Source organism: Stegodyphus dumicola, chromosome 7, assembly GCF_044657685.1.
Source record: "Stegodyphus dumicola isolate Sdum_Otavi_A_Nest chromosome 7, ASM4465768v1".
Classification (NCBI taxonomy): Eukaryota; Metazoa; Arthropoda; class Arachnida; order Araneae; family Eresidae; genus Stegodyphus; species Stegodyphus dumicola.
In genome coordinates, this window is record NC_140774.1 from 49,756,570 (window position 1) to 49,776,626 (window position 20,057).

Here is a 20,057-nt window from a genome sequence, read left to right on the forward strand (position 1 = left end):
AGATAAACAAAGTTTAGATAAACAAACGTTAAAGTTTAGATAAACAAGCGTTAAAGTTTAGTTAACAAAATATATGCCTTTATCCATTTTTTTGCAGCAATTCCACTTTTTGTTTAATGGACTCCGAAAGATACTTTCGCTTTTGTATATCCTTTACATATTAGTAAATATATATCGGAAATTCTATTTGACAAAATCGAAAGTTTAAGCTTACTTTTATAAAATTGCTCTAACAGTCTGCAAAAAATAATAATCCGGATCCAATTCGAAGATTAAGGAACAACGCAATCTGCAACATTAACTGAAATAGATAATTAGATAATTTTAGCTTAGCTTATCCCGTCCGTTATACATTAAACGCGCATTCGTAAACGTATTTTGCGCACGCGCACACGCAAATTCGTAGCGGTAAAGGTCTTACGCGCATGCGTCAACACGACGCATGCGCAGAAAGTTTGTAGCTTTGAGGTCCGGATTATAGATCATTCCGGATTCCTCTTTTTTTAAAAAATATTTCTAAGAGTAAGTTTTTACCTTTGCCGTGTTATTGTCTGCTTTTTCACTTTAACTTCATTTAAATTTAATTGTATAAAACAGAGAAAAGTTTGTTTGGTGTTTATTTACAGAATGTTTTTAAGCAAGCAAGATGTTGCCACTTTGGGTCATGTCCCAGCTTTAAAAAACATATACATAAACATAAACTTCTCGTGTTATAGATTATATAAAAAACATCTTCTTTAATATAGAAATTTTCAGGCTTAAAAACTGTAAATAATATGATTAAGATTTTTTGCACCCGATATAAGAATTGGGTTACTCGGTGGTACAGGATGAGCGCTGCTGGCGTGGTTTATTTCTTTCTCATTTAACAAAAATCTTTTAATTCAAATATTTATCCTTTGGACTTTGCTTTAAACTTTATTTATAATTAAAATGTCTAGAAACTGAAACGCATTTAATGCAACTGATATTTTAAAAAAATTGACAAGAATGCAAAATTTATGGAAGTGTAAAAATCTTAATTTTCTTGTGTCCGCACTGAAAACAAATAAAGAAGGAAATTAAGGGGGAAAAAGCAAAAATTTAAAGAAGAAACTTTAAGAAAGATGGCTGTTCAAAAACAAAACACTTGGATGTGTGCACCAGCAAATAGCAGCAGAGTTTGTGCTAACTGAAAAGATAAAAACGATATCACTCCAGATTAAAGTGAAGAGTGACTGGTTTTCGACTATATGGTTGTATAAATTTAATTTACTTCATAGAACGTCATATCATATCATGAACGGAGCATCCCATTATTTCTCAGTCGAATTAATTAAAAATTCCGGAATTTATCCAGTGACGTATATAGATATCAGCTAAAGATGTTTTCCCTCTTGATGAAACCAGTCTTCCCTTTCATCTCATTCCTTTAAAATGCTTAGCCTGTAAAGACTGATAAAGGCTCTGACCAAATACTGATGAATGGATTGATTTGGATTATTAAGCTACGGCAAAGCCGGGCTATCTGACTTAAAGGACGGATGCCTTCGTGAAGAACTTTCTAAGTGAAACCAGCTCGTATACGCGTTACGCATGAAAAATACCACGAAAACGCCCATGCAACCAGCCTGTTCAGCGGGATTCAAATCTCGGAGCGAACTACCAGTATTCTGCGACTTAACCGCTCGGTCGTTCATGGGCTCTTTTAAAATGGAAGGCAATAAATTTATTTAAAATTAATGCCAGAAATACCAATATGTTCCAAAAAGTTGAATGCTTTTTAATATACTTGCAGAATGCCTGAAAAAAAAGAGCAAGCCATTAAGAAGAAAAAATTAAATTTTTGCATAAAATTTATTAAAAAATTTTGAAAATTAAATTATTAAAAAATTAATTTGAAAATTAAATTATTAAAAAATTTTATTTGCATAAAATTTATTAAAAAAATTAAAATTTTTGCATAAAATTTAGTATTTTTTTAAATTAAAATTTTTTAAATTTTATGATAGTTGGTTCTCATGATTTCAAAGATAAAATATTTGACTAAAACATGAGTAACATTTTAAGAAATTAAATATAGGATGATAAAATTGTGTAAAGCAATCAGCACAATGATAAAACTGTTTAAAGCAATGTATGCAAGTCATCCTAAATTAAAATGTCGGATATACAGGGTGTTTTCTTTTTAAACTGATGGTACTCAGAGACCTCTGTAGCTTAAACTATCAGCCACAAAGCCATAAAATTTTTTATGAGGACTATTGACAACATAAGGAAAAGGAATTCAAGGAAAAAAAATTAGTTCCAAAAGTTGCAGATAGGAGGAATATGGCACTTTTAATCTAAATTTTAACTGCACGAAAAAATTTCTGACCACTTTAAAAAGTTACAGTAAACAACAGTACTTTTTCAATGATTTTCAATGCCCTGCATCTTTTTTATAACTTAAATTACTGGCGCTGGTGTCGACTACGTAATCAGGATTTTGCCAGTTTGCAATTTTTTTGGCCGTGTTATGCAAAATTTTAGCTGTCTTAAAGTGTAAAGCGCCACATTTTCCCCTATTGGCAACTTTGGAACTAATTTTTTTTTAATTCCTTTTTTCTATGTCGCCAATAGTCTCTGTACAAAATTCCGTCGCTTTGCGGCTGATAGTTCAAGCTACAAAGGTCTCAGTACCATCAGTTAAAAAAAAAAAAAAAAAAAAAAAAAAAACTGTATATCTCTTTTATTTATATATCTTTTCTGAATGGAACATTGAAAGGCGTGTTAACTGTTCTTTACTGTATTTTCTCTTTTAATATACGCAGTTTTCAAACGCATTGTTGTCTGGGTCACAAAGTATTCTTCCGAAAGAAACGCAATTCAAATAAATAAAATCAAATTCTGGAAAGTTTATATTAATAAATATATTTAAAATGTGCAGTTTGAATGAATGAATAGAAAATTTTAAAACAATAATCTGAAGACACAATGCAACACAAAAAAAAATTAAAAGTCTAAAAATTCAAAAATTACCTAAAATAATAACTATGACTAAACAATATAGTATAAAGAAAACTATTTGAAAAAAATAATAAACAATGCACTTTTTATTTAAACTATGCAGCTCGAATGAGTAAAAAGAAAATTTTAAAATAGTTATTTGAAAGAAACCATGCAACTTAAACAATTAAAATAAAATTCGAAAAAGGAAAAAAAAAATATTTAAAATAATGACATAAAATATAATATAAAGAACATTATTTGAAATAAAGAATGATGTGACTTTTTTCCCTTTCACACACAATGTAAAAAGGAAAAGGAAAATAGGTTGCCATATATTAAGAAGATTGCCAAGTGAACTATTCTTGGTGCAACTGAAAAAAGGCACTAATGTAAATTTTTGAATTTCTCCGTAAATTTCACACCAGATTTTACAAAATTTAATATTTAGGCATAATTTGAGTCGTATTGAAATATGTAAAAAAATTGGTACGTTATTTCAGAAAAAGTCCAATTTTATGTCAAAATACCTATGTTAGATTAGTGCTACATATAAATCTAATATGTATCCTAAGTCGCGCTTTCGAGACATGAAAAATGCAGTTTGAATTTTGTCAATTGGCTCAGTAGAATGGGAGATATAGAACTGTCCCCTCTTTTTTTTGGCGCAGTGTACATGTACAATCACTGAATGCTCCATGAGCTGACTCAAGCAGTTAAGGAGAGACGTGTTCGAGCCTGCACTAATCTGCTTGAATATCAATGCAAGGGCAAAATTCTGGGCCGAATCATCACTTGTGATGTAAAGTGGATTTACTTCAACAACACAGACCAGAAAGCTGATTGGTCTGCACCTGGTGAGCTCGTTGACAAGCATCGCAAAGCAAAATTTGGCTAACAAAAAGATCATGCTTTGTATCTGGTGGGATTGCTGTGTTATTATCCAGAAAGAGTATGTGAAGAAAGGTAAAACTCTTGACGGTAAGGTGTATAGCAAGACAGTAATGCGAGTTTGTCACTGCTATCAAGAAAAGGCGCCCAATTGAGTTCTGGTGCAAAAAGGAAATGTTCCATGAAGATAATGCAAGACCACATGTGTCTGTATTCACTGGCTGGACTCTGCATGAAATCTTTTGCTACACCCACCATATAGCCCCGACATTGTTCCTTCAGACTTCTTTGTTTTTTCGCACCTGTAACTACATCTTGGAGCTATCTTCCATTCTTCACAGGACATCCAAAATGAGATTGACCTGTTTTTGGACTCGTGGCCACCAAGTTTCTGGGCCGATGGCTTTGAAAAACTACAAAAATGTTCTTAGAAAACTCTAGATTTGGGTGGTTGATTCCTACCCGCACTAAAGGTACTGCTTACATGTTTTTCCCCTAACTTTATTAAGAGCATTTTTTGGCAGAAAACTTTTGTTACAACCAGATATTTGGGGTACTGGAAACATGTATATCTGGCTACACTTACATTAACCATCTCGCTGCTTTAATGACCGAGCAATTAAGATCACTGATTAGTACAGATCGTTCTACCTAGGTTTGAATCTAAATGAACGAGCTGGCTGTATAGTTTCTGTAATTTCCCAAGTATAATGTAAAGATAAGCTAGTTTCACATAGAAAGCTCTCCATGAAAGCATCCTATCTCTTAGGTAAATAACCTTCTTGTGCTTTGCCATATCCGAATAGCTAATCACTATTCATTTCAGATTCATTTTTTCTATTTCTAGAATACCATTAACTACTAGTAATTGTAGTGTATTCATGTTTTTAAGAACCTCGTATTTACAAATTATCATGAAGATCACAAGGAATGAATGATCTTTTTTCCCCACAACCTTTTGATTCTCTAAACGTTTTTTGAGGTCCATATGAGTTCATAAATTTTCTTTTTTTTTTTTAAATTTTAAATTTAACTATGATGTATTTCTATAGTATCAATATTAAAAAAAAATGTTAAGAAATCAAAAGGGCCTCCAAGTACTACTACATGAATGAGAGGAGGATTGCCAAAACTAATACTTTAAAAAATCAGTTTCACTGCTTCAGTTCTTGAAATTAAATGAGTTACTGTGTAAAATTTTATGCTAATAATTAATTTTAATAAATATTTCCAGCTTGGGACACAAGCAGGTAAATGCAATGAAATGCATTCTTATATAAAAATATCTTTTGCTAAAAATTGATTTATTTTTATTAAAATTCATCTCTCATTTATATAGCTTATTATAACAATGCATATAATTGAAGAATCCAAATTTTAAAATCTAGGTTATTGATTCTGTTATGGCCCTCTTTCGAGTAGATTACAGTGGTAGAGGTGAACTTGCAGACCGTCAGCAGAAACTAGCACAGATGCTTTCTAAATTACAAAAAATGTCTGAAGGTAAGGCAAACATGTCATTATTTGTAAAAATAATTGTCCTGCTACAAATATTGCAATTAAAAAAATCAAATGACCTTTATTTTTAACAAATAAATGTTCTTAAAATGCTTTTCATTACAAATTATTATAATTAAAACCATCATTTCTGTATTCTTTGTATACGTAAATGAAAAAATTTAGAAGCTAAATTGGTTCTTCTGTTTTTTATTTATTTTATTGATCATGCATTATGCATAAATGGAAAACATGGAATGATTAAGGGTATTTTGCAAGTTTTTTTTTTTTTTTTTTTGGTTATAGTATTTTGTTAGTAGTAATCTCGAAGTAATTGGATTTAATTGGGCCACAACTCATCTGAATATTCACAAAGTCTTCCTATTGGATTATATTGGATTTCTCATTTTTTGGCCTAATTCATTATGATAAATTGAGGAAACCTTATTATATTTATTATTATTATTTTTTCCTTATCATAGTTTAACAAAGATTAGTTCCGATATGAAATATTTTTATTTCTACAGAACAAATGTGGTAAAAATAAATTTTGTGAAGGTATTCACAAATTAATGTTGCAACTCGTAATAAATTTTATGATTTTAATGAAAAAAAAAGGACCAAAAATTAAAAGCAACTAAATTTATATTATTTAACTTAGGTAGAAGATTAAGTAATCTAACAATTACAATTCCTTATATTTGGTGTCCAAATAATAGAAGTTCTGTTGTGTATTACTGCGTGAAAGTGAAGATGAGAAAAAAATTCTTAAAAAAAATATTGAAATGTTTCAAGAGAAAAAAATAACCTGAGATTTTTAATCATCTATGTTTGTTTAGATTGCTATGTACAATGTTAACTCTTAAGTTAAATTGCATTTTTACTTCATTGTTAAATCATAAGTTTCATAATATTGTACTTCATTATTTATTTTAACATGCTTCACAGATCTTCTATAGATCACAAGAATTATTCTTAGTAATGTGAAACAAAATAAGAGTTAAACATTTAAGAAATAAGATAAAGATAATAAATTTAGAGAAAAACCTACGACTTGGGTAAACAGAAGCAGAAGATGAAATTTGCTGGTGAATTTGTTTAGAGGGATTATTTAATTATTTTCAGAACAGAAAATCATATTTATTTACCTTGATTTGAATTTCAGTTTTTAGTAATTGTTTTCTGTCCACAGTGTTTCAAACTGTATTGTAATATTTATACATGAATTGTAAAAACCAACTTTTATCAATCTGTAGTTGGAATTAAATACATTATTTAAATATTTTTTCCCTAGAATATAATGTTGCTATATTTATAACAAATCAAATGACTTCAGATCCAGGAGCTGCCATGAGGTAAAAATGTTTAAAAATTAATCTGCTTTATTATAATGTAAAATTCATCAAATTTTTTCCTCATCTCTAAGATTGCTTATGCAAAATTGTATTTTTAATGCTTTATAACTTTTTTATTAAGACATTTTTCTCCCTCTATCAGAATAAATCATCAGTATGTATAGGTTTACCACAAGTGCCTATATTAATATAAAACAAATTGGTACCTTAGCACTTAATATACTGTAGTTATTTGACAGACTCCCTTATATATTAGGCTAAATTAAGAAATGAAAATGTAGGTGAATAATTATTTTGCTTTGCAATAATTCTCAGAAATAGAATCTTAGTTCCCTCCATGGCTTTATAATTTTCTTGAAATAACATTACCATTAGCTTTAACCCAGGGATGTTGTTAGTGGTATGCTATTAACTGTTTCCTTTCAGGATTCAGTGTACTACATACAGCCTAAATTGAAATTTCTCAGCTGTATGCATGGCTATTATACTTAGTGATAGTTATGAAATTTTATGTACTGTAATTATCTATGTGACTTATTTAGTGTTTAGACAGTGTAACTATTCTGTATGATATAATGAATAAACTTCATAACTTCATCCTCTCCATTCTGCAATTTCATTTATCAAAATAGCATTTAATAAAACTTTACTTATCAGCTTAAATTTTAGAATAAAGTACTGTAGAACTTTAATCACCTAAAGTAAGCTTTACTGTAATCAACACAGATAATTGAAATCTCAGTTCATTGAGATTAAATTTCAAACCTTGGGAACTTTTCTTTGAAATGCACTAGCACTAACTACTATTAACATTTTTACAAACTTTTTCAATAGTAGATCAAATTTGCTTTTATCAATTAAACAAATAATTCATATAATATTTTATTTCAAGATATATTTTGTGACAAAAATTTTCTTGAAAATTCTGTAATAAACAAAATCAAAACTTAAGCAAATTGCAAAATATTTATTAAATTTCTTACATATGTACTTTTATGGGACATTAATTTTCTTATAAAAAGAGGTCTGTTGCTAATCTAGTTGAAAGCCGAAGTCTAGCTGCTGCAAGATTCTGCTATTTTTTTTTATCATTAAAGAATATATAGGAGATGTATTAGAACATTGCTCTAATTCTTGACCAGCATTGTTCAAGGTTTCAGCGCACTCAGCATGGAAAAGTTTCACATTGTCCATTACAGCATGCTCATCTTGAAACCCACTGTCATCACTGCAGTTTTTAATATTCTCTAGTTCTATGTCACAAGTGATTTCTTCGTCACACAAAACTTAAAAATTTAATTCACTGTGGTCGTATTCATTCTTGTGCCACCTTGAGTGGTGCCTTCCCATCCTTTTATCCTTTGTGTGCATATACATTGTCAACTGGTGCATAGTTGTTAGTGTTGTTTTGGTGTTTTCTATTTTTTCCTAAAGTTTTATCAAAAGATCAAAAGATTGTCTTTTCTTTCACAAATGGCTTGAGTATACATATAAATAACATTTTTTATAGTAATATGTTTTAATTCTCTTTTCTTCCACAAACGGTTTGAGCGCACATATAGATCACAACTTTTATAGTAATGTGTTTTAATTCTTCATATCATCTTTGCTGTTTAGAATATGAGAACTGAGTTTACCTTCCACACCACAGTATTGCCATTATTGTATTATTACATGGGTGTTTGATCTATGTCACTGATTTCAAATAACATATATGCATTACCTTGTTGCATGTGAATAACCTATATCTGAAATTTTAAAATTTCACTGTCAAAGTCTGCTACAAGACATTATGCAACTGTTAACCTATGATATACTAACAAACCTACTCATAAAACACACACACCAACCTACACTTGCTTGAAAATCATGGATTATCTCTTTATGACCAGCTTTTTCACAAGCTTGGAAACAAATTATATCAACAGACAAAACTTCTTATTCATTCACATATGACAAAACTTTATCTTCCATTTGCAGAGATTTAGTTGCTTCTCCACAAAATACGTACCTTTTGCCACTTTTTCTTTGATGTTCATTCTTCTGCCTTTTCCACTTTTGCTCGCCAGATTCATCTATGTCAAAATGAAGTGCTGCAACTCAGTTCCCAGTTCTTCGAAAAATAGGATAACTTGCTGTCTAAAATAACAAAATCATGGCTAAAGTTTTTGTCCGACATTTTCCTTCAGATGACCTACAGCCACATTCAACACACACTGTACAATTCTATGTTATGTGCAATCAACAACAAGGGATTTTATACCTAATTATTAAATACATGCTGCTGTGCTTCCACATGTTTGTATGTACCTTTTTCAAATCATTTATGTGTATAAGCAGCACTCCGGATTGTCATCTGCTTTCTTGCAAAAAATCATGTCGAGAATATAGTACACCTTGATCCATGTTTAAAAATGGACAGAGGTGACAGCAAGCAGAAAAATCGCTTTTATTTTGCTTGATATCAACATCTCTTCATCTGGATAGCATGGAGCAGTTTTGATAATCAACATGTATTTTAGGCAGATATGATTTCTTTTAAAATAAAACCATATTTCAAAAAATCTTTTGATTTATATATATTGCATTGTCAATAAATTGCCTGTAATGTTCTGGAATGCCCTGAGCTTAACAGATTTCTTGATTAAAAGCAATCACAATTTATCACTGCCACTAGTATTCCTGCAAAACAAAAGTAATACTTGATCATCATGTTTTCTCTATCCTTTCTTGCATACATTTAATCATTCATGACACAGTAATACTGTTTCATATTTGACATCAATAAAACAAATTCTTTAAAGACATTGCCTAGAACAGCAGTTGCAAAGAAATTGCACACGGGCTGGATGTACAGTATGAAAGCAGCTGACGCTGAATTTATTTTAATAAAGTAAAAGAAAATTAAACAAATTTTTAATTTTATTTTCTTACCATTTATCAAAACAAGCATAAACAGTAATAATAAAATGCAAAAGAAAAATTTCCAATTTATATTTATTTTCTATCTTGAAATCTGACACGCAAGAAATTTCTATTGATGAAACTTAGTAGTTCAGACATATTGAAAATTGGATATTAAATCTTCGAGACATATTTATTTCTATTTATATATTTAGATATAACTACCGGGTGGCCATAATTAAACTGACAGTGCTCACAGTGTTCTGTAGCGTGATCTATTTGCGAGAATGACGCCACATTTTGTAGGAAGATTAAACAAGACGGGGGATGAAGGATTCAGCGAAAAAACAAATTAGTTCCAAAAGTCACCGCTAGGGGAATATTTGGCGCTGTGTAATAGAAAATAGAGTGTTAACAAATGCAAATTAATACGGAATAAAATTACCTTTTATTAGGCACATTTTCTGATTTAATTCAAGTGCAATATGGCAACACTTTTAAAAAAGTGTAAAATCTACATAACACCGATAAAGTCTCGTGATCTGCAATATCACGTACGCTGAGCAGAAGAAGAAGTTCTTTATTCAAATTTCACGTTACATCCATTCATACAGTGCCAGCTGCTTGGGTTTTAAAAGGCAATGTGTTACATTTCTAATCAATCGGATTGAAAGTTTATGTGCAATGTCTCCTTCTTTAGTCGAGCATTCGTTACTGGTCAAATTCTTTTACCTTAACAAGTGCAACGCGTCAGCCGCTCTTTGTGCTTTTAGAACGCACTTTTGTAAATGCGTAAATGCCTTTACGCATTTTTTTAAATGCGTAAAGGTAACAGTCCTCTGTCAGTTAATGGGCTAAAAGCAATGGTTGCGATGTTTGACAAAACAGGTGATCTTACCCCATGTGACTTCTTGCTATGGGGTTACCTTAAGTCCAAGGTCTATGAAAGAGTGGTCCAAGACCTGGCTATGTTGAAGGATAACATATCACGGACTGTACGGGAGATTCCTGCAGACATGTTACTTTCTGCTGTTGTGCATATTGTGCACAGAATGCAATATGTGGTACACAACAATGGCAGCCACATTGAACCTCATTTGAATGCAAAATAAAAGGTAACTTCCGTATTGATTTGCATTTGTTAACACTCTATTTTCTATTACACAGCACCAAATATTCCCCTAGCGGTGACTTTTGGAACTAATTTGTTTTTTCGCGAAATATATATATATATGTTCTATATGTATAATTTATATCTAAATATATATATATTTACTTTAAATTATATATATATATAATAATAAAAATTATGAACATCTTTATTTCTTACTACAGCTTTCAGCTACATCACATCATGACATTTCCATTTATATAAATAAAGTAGGAGAAAAATTATTAGAAATTATCTTCATTGTGATTTGTAGAAGCTCATCGGTCAATCTGGTTCTTTTCTTACACTTATTAATTTTCAACTGCAAGGGGGCAAAAACTGCTCACAAATAAATGTATTCCTAAACAAAGCTGATATTCTTATTGCAAAAATTCGTAACATAGAGTATTTAGTTTTTGGACATGTATGCGAAAAAGTTGATCAAATCTGCATCTTCAGATTTTTTTAAAAGATTTGTAAGACATTGTAATTTAGCTCCATCTATAGATTTTCCAAGGCATTACTTATTGTATATTTGTTTTTAATTGTAATGAAAATAATGGTAATTCAACTCAAAATGTTAAAATCTTAGATTTTTTGCAGTGCATGTCATGTAAAATTGCTTCAGGGTTTGCATGCGGACTGCAGGCTTTCAGTTTAAGACCGCTGGCCTAGAGCAAAGTATACTTAAACAGTCCTGCTGAAGATTCTAGCATTAGTTAATTATCATGTGAAAATTCTGCCTTCCTTGAGATGTTTTATTAGAATTTTTATATTCTACTGAGACCTTTCTTTATATCATTAATTTAAATCTTTAAAGCATGGGTGTCTAAACTATGACTGTTTGAGGGTCGCATTGCAAAGAAAAAAAAATTTGCGGGGCCACACATACAATATTTTTTAACAAATTTAAATAAAAATTAGCTTTATGTTGTTTTATTAAAATAAGTTAACTTCTTTTTATTATTATTAGTTTTAATTTGAATTAGATATGCATACTTATATATTTATTATTAATTTGTAAAAGTTTCGTTTCATTTAGTTTGGATTTCGCAAAGATGGAAAAATTCAAATTAATAAGATGGATGAATTTTCTTTTGTTGAATAAGCAAATTGATATCAGGTTCAATAGAGTCGCAATTCTTAATGTATTTTCAAGATGTTTGTCAGTCATCTTTGTCCTATTTTTGTTTTTTGTATGCTTCATTTTTGAAAATAATTGTTCACAAATATAGGTACTGGCAAAAGCTGAATACATTAATAAAGCATGATTGTGAAAATTAGGATAATTATCATGGGGTAGGTAATCTTTATAAAACTCCAGTAAATAAACATTTTGAAATTTTTCTTTCAGTTGAATGTCACTTTGCAGTTCAATGCATTCCATTTGAAGGTAATATACTTATTTCCAGAGAAAATGGGGTAGAAAATATGTTGAAATACTTTTCCTTTTTTCGAAAATCTTGAAATCTACTTTCAAACTCTTGAATTAAATGAAAACTTAATGCAGCATATTTTACATATTTTTTGCAACTCGCAGGTTTATGTGCAGTGTACAATACAATGATATGCCATTAAGATCATATTGCCGATAGCGACGACTTCATTATTAACTATTTTAGCAAATCTCCCCTTTTTACCAACCATAGCCATCTTTGCATCCAACAAAACAAAAGGAAGTCTAAAATATTCCGAAAATTAATTCATATACAAAATGATTTCGCATGTACTCAGTATATACTCTCTGCATATACAGGCAAAATTGCTCTTTGCATTATGTATATAATCATGCTATATATATGTTTGTAAATGTATTGTTATATGTATGCCATTATGTATTAATATGTTATATATTTACTTTTATGTTATATATGTACCTTTATGTTCTGTATTTACCATTATGTTCTATATTTACCGTTATGTATTTTCGAGTACGAAAGGCACTATATGTCACAATTATACTGTAACCGTCAGTAAAAATTGTAATTCTTCAAAAAAAGAAAAAATAATAATAATGTTCAAATAAAGATCGATAGTGCAGCTGGACAATTCCCACATTACTAATGGTTAAACAATGGGTGTCTGCTGCACTACAACCTGAACATGAATATTATAATATTCTTAGCCTACACGGAGAAAAAGCGGGATCTGTATTGAAAATAAGTAAAATAAACTTACGCAGACTATTTTCACGTGACTCGTATTACGAGAAAGATTTCGCATTCCGTGGAAATCGTGGGAGCCGTACGCGGAGGGTTTTAATACATCTCATGACATACTGAGATGTTTTTATTTAAATTCTTATTTTAAAATAAATGCCAACGAATCGATTATATATGAATCAAAGTCATTATATATGAATCGATTATATATGAATCGATTATATATGAATCAAAGTCATTATATATGAATCGATTATATATGAATCAAAGTCATTATATATGAATCGATTATATATGAATCAAAGTCAAACATTTATTTTTTAATAAAAATGTGTAAATTTAAATAGTTTCATAATTTGCGTTTGGGCCGCATTTTAAAGACTTTTTGGACCGCACTTTAGACACCCATGCTTTGAAGCTTGTTTTGAGGAAAAAAATCTGATAGATTATAAAATTTAATTAATCATATTTCAGTCAAGCTTGCTGAAACTAATGATTATGTCCTGTGTTAATTAAGACTTTTTTTTGGAAATTATTTTGCTAAAGACTTGGAAACTAAATTAAACAAAGACTAAGCTTGTGTTCATTAAATACAGTGCAAAGTCCGTAATCCGGGCTCATCAGGACTGCAGCGATTCCGAATTAGGGGTTTTTCTGCATTATAGATCATCAATTTAAATCTGGTAAGATGGCATGCAGAAATTATACAATTAAGAATATGAAACTGTAATTTATGAAATAAAGAGCAATTATGATCTAAAGGGTATCAGATTTTGCAAAAAAAAAAAAAAAAAAAAGCATAATATTTATTTGTTTACTTTATTAAACATTTCTTTCAATGCGTGCATGCGTAAAGTATACATTAATGCACACGTGTAATGTATGCGCATTCTTTACGCAAATGCGTAAAGTTTGTGGCTTTGAGGTCCGGATTATAGATCATTCCGGATAATGGATGTCCGGATTACGGACTTTGTACTGTATATGTTATATCTCTGTAGATGATTAAAAAGTCATCCTGGCAGCTTTCTGCACTCATTTCAGGGAACTTATTTGATCATTCACTGTAGCATTAACCTTTTGAATTCAACGGCTCTCGAAAGGCGATAAAAAAATGCTTGGATATTTTGTGTACTTTCTTTGTTGTTCAGTGAGAAATCTTAGCTTTTTTAGATCTACACAACAGTTTACCCATTTATGTTTTTGATTCCTTTTCTTCAGAACTGAACAATTAATTGTGCTATACTTTTGTTTCATATAGTAACCTCATTACTTTTATCAGTATACTTTAAAAGTTTTTTTTTTTTTTAACTGTCTGTGGGAATTACTTATATTGGCATTTAACCTTTTCAACCGACTTTTGCATGATTAAAATTAAACTATGGAAAGTAGTTTAATTTAATGTTGATGTACTAAAAGAAGCGTAATATGAGTGTAAAGTTTTAACTTTTCCCGTTTCCTGGAAATCTCTTGGAACAATATGTCCCAATCATATTGTCAGCTGGGACTATTTGTCCCAATCCTGTAAAATATTAGCCTTTCTCAGAAAACAAAACTAAAATTTATGGTAATATATTATGTGATATATTAAAACATAAACTCTGCCACATGCATCAGTTTATATACAGCAACAATTTTCATATATGTTTCATAAACATAATATATCAGCATGTAGTAATTTGATCACTGATGAGGCATATTAACCCACCATTAAATATGATTGGGACAATATATCCCACAAAAAGAAATTATTCAAAATTTCTTAAATCTGACATTAAAAACGTTAAATTACTACTTAATAAGAACAAAAAGAACTATTTCATACTAATCATGCCTTAAATATAATTGTATTTACTGTAAAATAAAAAAAACATAGACAAATCGAAATTTAAGTAATCGGCGTGCTCAAAAACATAAGTGTGCCATTTGCAATTTAAAAGTGTTGCCAAGTTTCTTTAGTCATATTTTTGTTCCCTATCCCATTTAAAAGTGGGCTTTATTTACGCAATAGGCCATGAAATCTAATCTCTTGGACATATGCGCTCATTAGAACTGAAAGGGTTAAGGTAGTTATATTATATTTCCAAAGCTAAAGTTGATGTGGATAAACCTGTGCCACTTTTGAAATCAGTATCCAGTATATATCTAAGATTAGAATTAATTTCAAGGCAATGGAATTTTTCTTTCTTCTGTGGACTAGTTTTGAGGTGATTTAGTTGCTGAGTTCAAGTAATCTTGTTTCTTATATAAATAATTTTTTATATATTAATGCTTAATTTTATTTTTCAAAGAATCATTTATGTTTGATACTGGATGTTGTTGTTATATAAATAATTATCATTCACTCGATTGAATATCATCTTTGGATATATTTTACGAAGTTAAAATTTTATTTTCTTCAATTATTTTTATGGAATATGATGTGCAGTTCTCATTTTAATTTGTTTCTGTGCAGTTTTCAAGCAGATCCTAAGAAACCTATTGGGGGTCATATTTTAGCACATGCTTCAACAACCCGTGTGGCATTGCGCAAAGGCAGAGGGGAAATTCGCATAGCTAAGATATATGATAGGTAGGTATTTTGTTTTTGTGTATATGGTGGCTACTCTAAAAAAAAAAAAAAAAAATCTAAAAAATTCATTAAGTTACAGTATACCTTATTTCCTTCCATTTATTTTGACCAAGTTTCCAATGTAGTGTAAATATTGATCACATCACTATTCCTACGAGCAAAAAACTTTACAAAGCAATCTTTCGTTACGACTTTCAGCATTGTCTGACTCTTCCTTTGTTTATGGAATGACTGGTGCTGAATGGGAAAATGTGTGTGAGTTTCCCCCCCCCCCCCCAGCTTCACTTTTATTTCAAGGAAGAGGGAAAAAACTGCAAAGAACTGAATTATGTAAATAATTGCACTGTCCTGTTATTGGTTTCCAAAAATTGTTTCACAGCAGAAATATTCAAAAGACAATGTTGTCTGCATTATTCATCTGATTAAAGTCACTGATATGCTGCATGCTATACTAAAGCTACTTTGCAGGTGTCATGAATCTTCTGTATATCATATGCAGAGAGGTTTTATGCACTGCACTGTTCTTTGGCTAAAAAAAGTATCTACAGTAATAATTTTTATCTCTGATTTTTTGTCCAAATCATTTAAAAAATGTTAAGTTTTCAATAAAGTAAAATATGACCAGGGTTCGTACGCTCCTTAAAAGTCCTTAATTTTTTCAAAAACGATTTTTGGTCCTTAAAAGTCCTTAATTTTGGCCAAAATGAATAAACGGTCCTTAATTTTGCTCATTTGACATTTCTTGTCATTTCTAATGATTGCCATTCTAGGTGTGAATTACGATTTCTCATAAATATGGAATTAAAATTACACAGCTCTTAACCAATCTGTTGGCGGATTAGCATTGCAAACGATTAAAAAAAAAAAAAAAAAAAAAAAAAAAAAAAAAAAAAAAAAATTAGCTACCCGAACGAAAGTATCGGTGTCTAATTGGCTATTCACCCAATCTTTCGAAACAGGTGTTATCCATAAATTTAGGCAGATTGTGACAAAAGCGGGAAGCCGAAAGCTCTTTAAGAGGCAAAAGTGATGATGAAGGTGCTCGAGAAAAAAAAAAAAAAAAAAAAAGGGGGGGGGGAGATTCTGAAAATATTTGCCAAAATTAGAGCAATTCCAACCTGGAAGGCCCCAACCCTTCCGACGCCAATAGGAACGAGATGACTGGAAAGTGCATTTTCAATAAACTTGATTGCAATTTGTCTTCATCAAGCTGACTACAAAGACTGGATATTGATGGATAGCAATCCTTGAATGTGGTCTTTGTCTGAAACAAATTGAAATTTCTAGATTGGGAGAGTCAGCGCTGAAAATTCACATGAAAATTAAGTTTCGTTTTATCATTTCAATTTGTTTTACATGGTTTTGCTTAGCTTAATTTCTGTGTTTGTTTCAATTAAGCCATAAATTAATTTTTTATCACCTTCTACAGAGTTTATTCTCTTTTGCACATACTATATGTATGGGATATCGGGATTATGAGTTTATTTCTGCAGAGAGTCTGTTATCGATTTCGCGGGAAATCTGTTGGCTCCCTTTCGATTTTAGGTCGCCAAGGGCAAATTCGGTAACGCTAACTGAGAAAAAGTGAAGTTCGGAAATACGTTTTGAAGCTTCAATAGACATTAAGTATTTGATTTAAACCTATGTTGTTGATAGTAATGCATAATTTTTGCTAATGGCGATACAATTATTAGTTGAAAATAACTAACTAATTAAAAAAATTTTAATATTTTTAAAGCTGAAAACAACTAATTGAAACTAATTTTCCTGAATTAACTAAACGCAAAATTAACTTTCATGAATTACTAAAGTTATTGGGTAGAAGTTTAACTGAAAATATACATTCCGTATTATATATATATATATATTTATACAGTACAAAGTCCGAGGTCTGGACTCGTCGGGACATCGGCGATCTCAGATTTGAGATTTTTCCGGATATTAGTTCATTTTAAATCTACTAAGATGGCACGTAGAAATTATAAAATTGAAAATATGAAATCGTGATTTATGAAATAATGAAGCATTTATGATTTAAAGGGTATCAAAATTTACAAAAGAAAAGAGCTTAATATTTATATGTTTACTTTATTAAACATTTCTTTCAATGTGAGTTGTTTGATTTGTTTTCTCTGCTAATACTTTAGACTAATACTATAGACATATAATTTCTTGTTCAGTTATCAAGTTCCATTGTTCAAGTCCTGTAATTGCTGTGTCGAGAATTCCGAATAACTTGTCAATCAAAATTTTTCTCGTTCAGTAACCTCTCTGTTACTTTCTTCACTATCGGTAGCTGTATTTTCTGGATTTAGAACCATACTACAGATTTCGCCCTCCGTTAATTGATTGATGATTGGGCATTGTCATCGCAATGAAAAACTTCTGTTTAACTTAAATTCTGCCGCCTGGTGCGGCCATGCGAGATCTGGCGCTGGTTCTAGCTTTGTGAATAACAAATCAGTGATTCTTAATTCAAATAGCACTAAATATAATCGTTTGTCCTATGAGTATCATTAACAAAATCTATTTTTAGCATAAGGAAAGAAATTTCTGCTAAATCTCCCCTTGTCAACATTTTAGCGCATTAAACTTAAATCTGTAATCGGATAATACTCTATTATTTGGCGTCGCTGCATGAGTCATCACTCAAGTTGTCATCCGTTGATAAACATGCGGTGATGAAAGCAAAATACAATAAATAATTATTCGCTATTTCGGCATCAAGGATATAAAATATTAGTTTGTGTAAAATTAACAAATGTTTCGGTTTGAGATTATGCCAAGCAGATACGCAGCTATGGATTCAAGTTACTAATCACACAAATTTATGCTAAAATAATTATTTCTTCAATAATGAGATATTTTATTTAGCGCCAAACTGAGATTAAGAATCGGGATTTCCGGCATGTTTTTTATGATGAGGAAAAAAATCTAATGCGCGTACGTAAAGCATACCCCTTCCCTTCAAAAAAGCCCTAAAAAATTTGTTGCTGGCGGCTTTGAGGTCCGGATTTTAGATCATTCCAGATATTGGATGTCCGGATCTCGGACTTTGTACTGTATATCTTTCAAAATATAACTTACCAGTATGGATTCACTCTTTTAAAATAATTCTACTTTAATTAAACTTAAGAGATAATATAATCAATTAATCAATATTGTTTAGGAAATAAATTATATGTATATAGTAAAAAATGTATATTTTCACTATTCAAGTATTCACTGTGACAAGTATTCTTATCTTGTCACATGAACAGGCCTCTGTGGAAAGGGGCTTCTCTGTAAATAAAGCAATTGAAATTGAAAATTTAAGTGACTCATCATACATTTTTCAATGCACAGTATTTGATTACATAAGTTTCTGGAGGTGTTCTTAATATCGAAATTAATAAAGAAATGAGATCAGCAGCAGCTTCTGCAAGAAGTGGAGTTCGTTATTTAGAAGTTCAGTATTTAGAAGAACAAAAATCTTTAACTAAATCTGAAAATTCAAAGAGGAAAAGAAATATTATTGAGAAAGGAATTGATTATATGAAGCAGAAGAAAAAATTTCTTCAAAGGGACATTAAAGATATTAATGAAGAAGTAGATGCTTTAGCAGATGAAGCTTAGACCAGCAGGAACATTGATTTGTTTATCAAAGCAAATGAACTTAGAAGAATAGTTAAAGAAAAGGAAATAGACATAAATAAATTAGATGTTAAAATAGCTGAAAAGATTTCAGATTTAAAAAAAGTACAAATGTTTTGTATCTTTTATTGTACAGTTTATTATTCTAGTATCTTTCAAAAAACCAAGGAAATAAATTGTATGTTTACAAATCAGTTATTTTAATCTGCAAAATATTCTTACATTGTGATTATAATAGTAGTTGACTGTGTCACTTAAAGTGAAATTACAAGCATGAAGTCGGTTGTATGGATAATTGCTTTATTCTATTCATTTTTTTTGTTTGCTGATAGGTCCTTAATTTTTTCTTTGATGGTCCTTAAAAGTCCTTAATTTTCATGTAAGGAAATGTGTACGAACCCTGTATGACCTATAACGAACTTAATGCACTTATACTGTTCTTCTAGATCAAGGATGTCAAACTCGCGGCCCACAACAAATATTTTTGAGGCCCGGCCAATATATCGGCAAATAATATTATATAATAATAACATATCGACGAAGAAAAAAAATGAAATGTTTACTGCTAAGTAATTAACGATAATTTATTCAGTGTTGTTAGATTACTCACAGCGTGCTGACATACACACTACATAAATTACAAATGCGTGTGAGTAGCTTGCATTCAGCTACCTTCGGGTTTTGAGGGACACGTGCACTCAGAACTTGTACGCATCCCCCGATAGCCGAATGTGGCCGAACTCATGATCTCAATTTTCCAATCATAGTTTTGTACGATATATTGGTGCATGCATGTGCATGCACTTTGCTTTATTATTAATTATTACTTAATTCATATTGTTATGGATTTCATAGTTATTTATTTATTTAGTTTTTTTTATTTAGAATTGTAATTAGATTTGCTTCATGTTGCCTTAGCAACGCAG

General features: G+C 30.4%; 1 protein-coding gene across 3 annotated transcripts in view; it reads left to right on the top strand.

The window, feature by feature from the left end:
• The window catches only part of LOC118197424 (meiotic recombination protein DMC1 homolog), a 118,487-nt gene that overhangs the window by 75,916 nt on the left and 22,514 nt on the right, over nt 1-20,057 (top strand). For all 3 annotated transcript variants that reach the window (XM_035368932.2, XM_035368933.2, XM_085820181.1), the window contains exons 11-13: nt 5,247-5,361; nt 6,650-6,710; nt 15,382-15,498. In XM_035368932.2, coding sequence (XP_035224823.1) covers nt 5,247-5,361; nt 6,650-6,710; nt 15,382-15,498 — 293 coding nt within the window. The remainder of the gene's footprint in view (nt 1-5,246; nt 5,362-6,649; nt 6,711-15,381; nt 15,499-20,057) is intronic.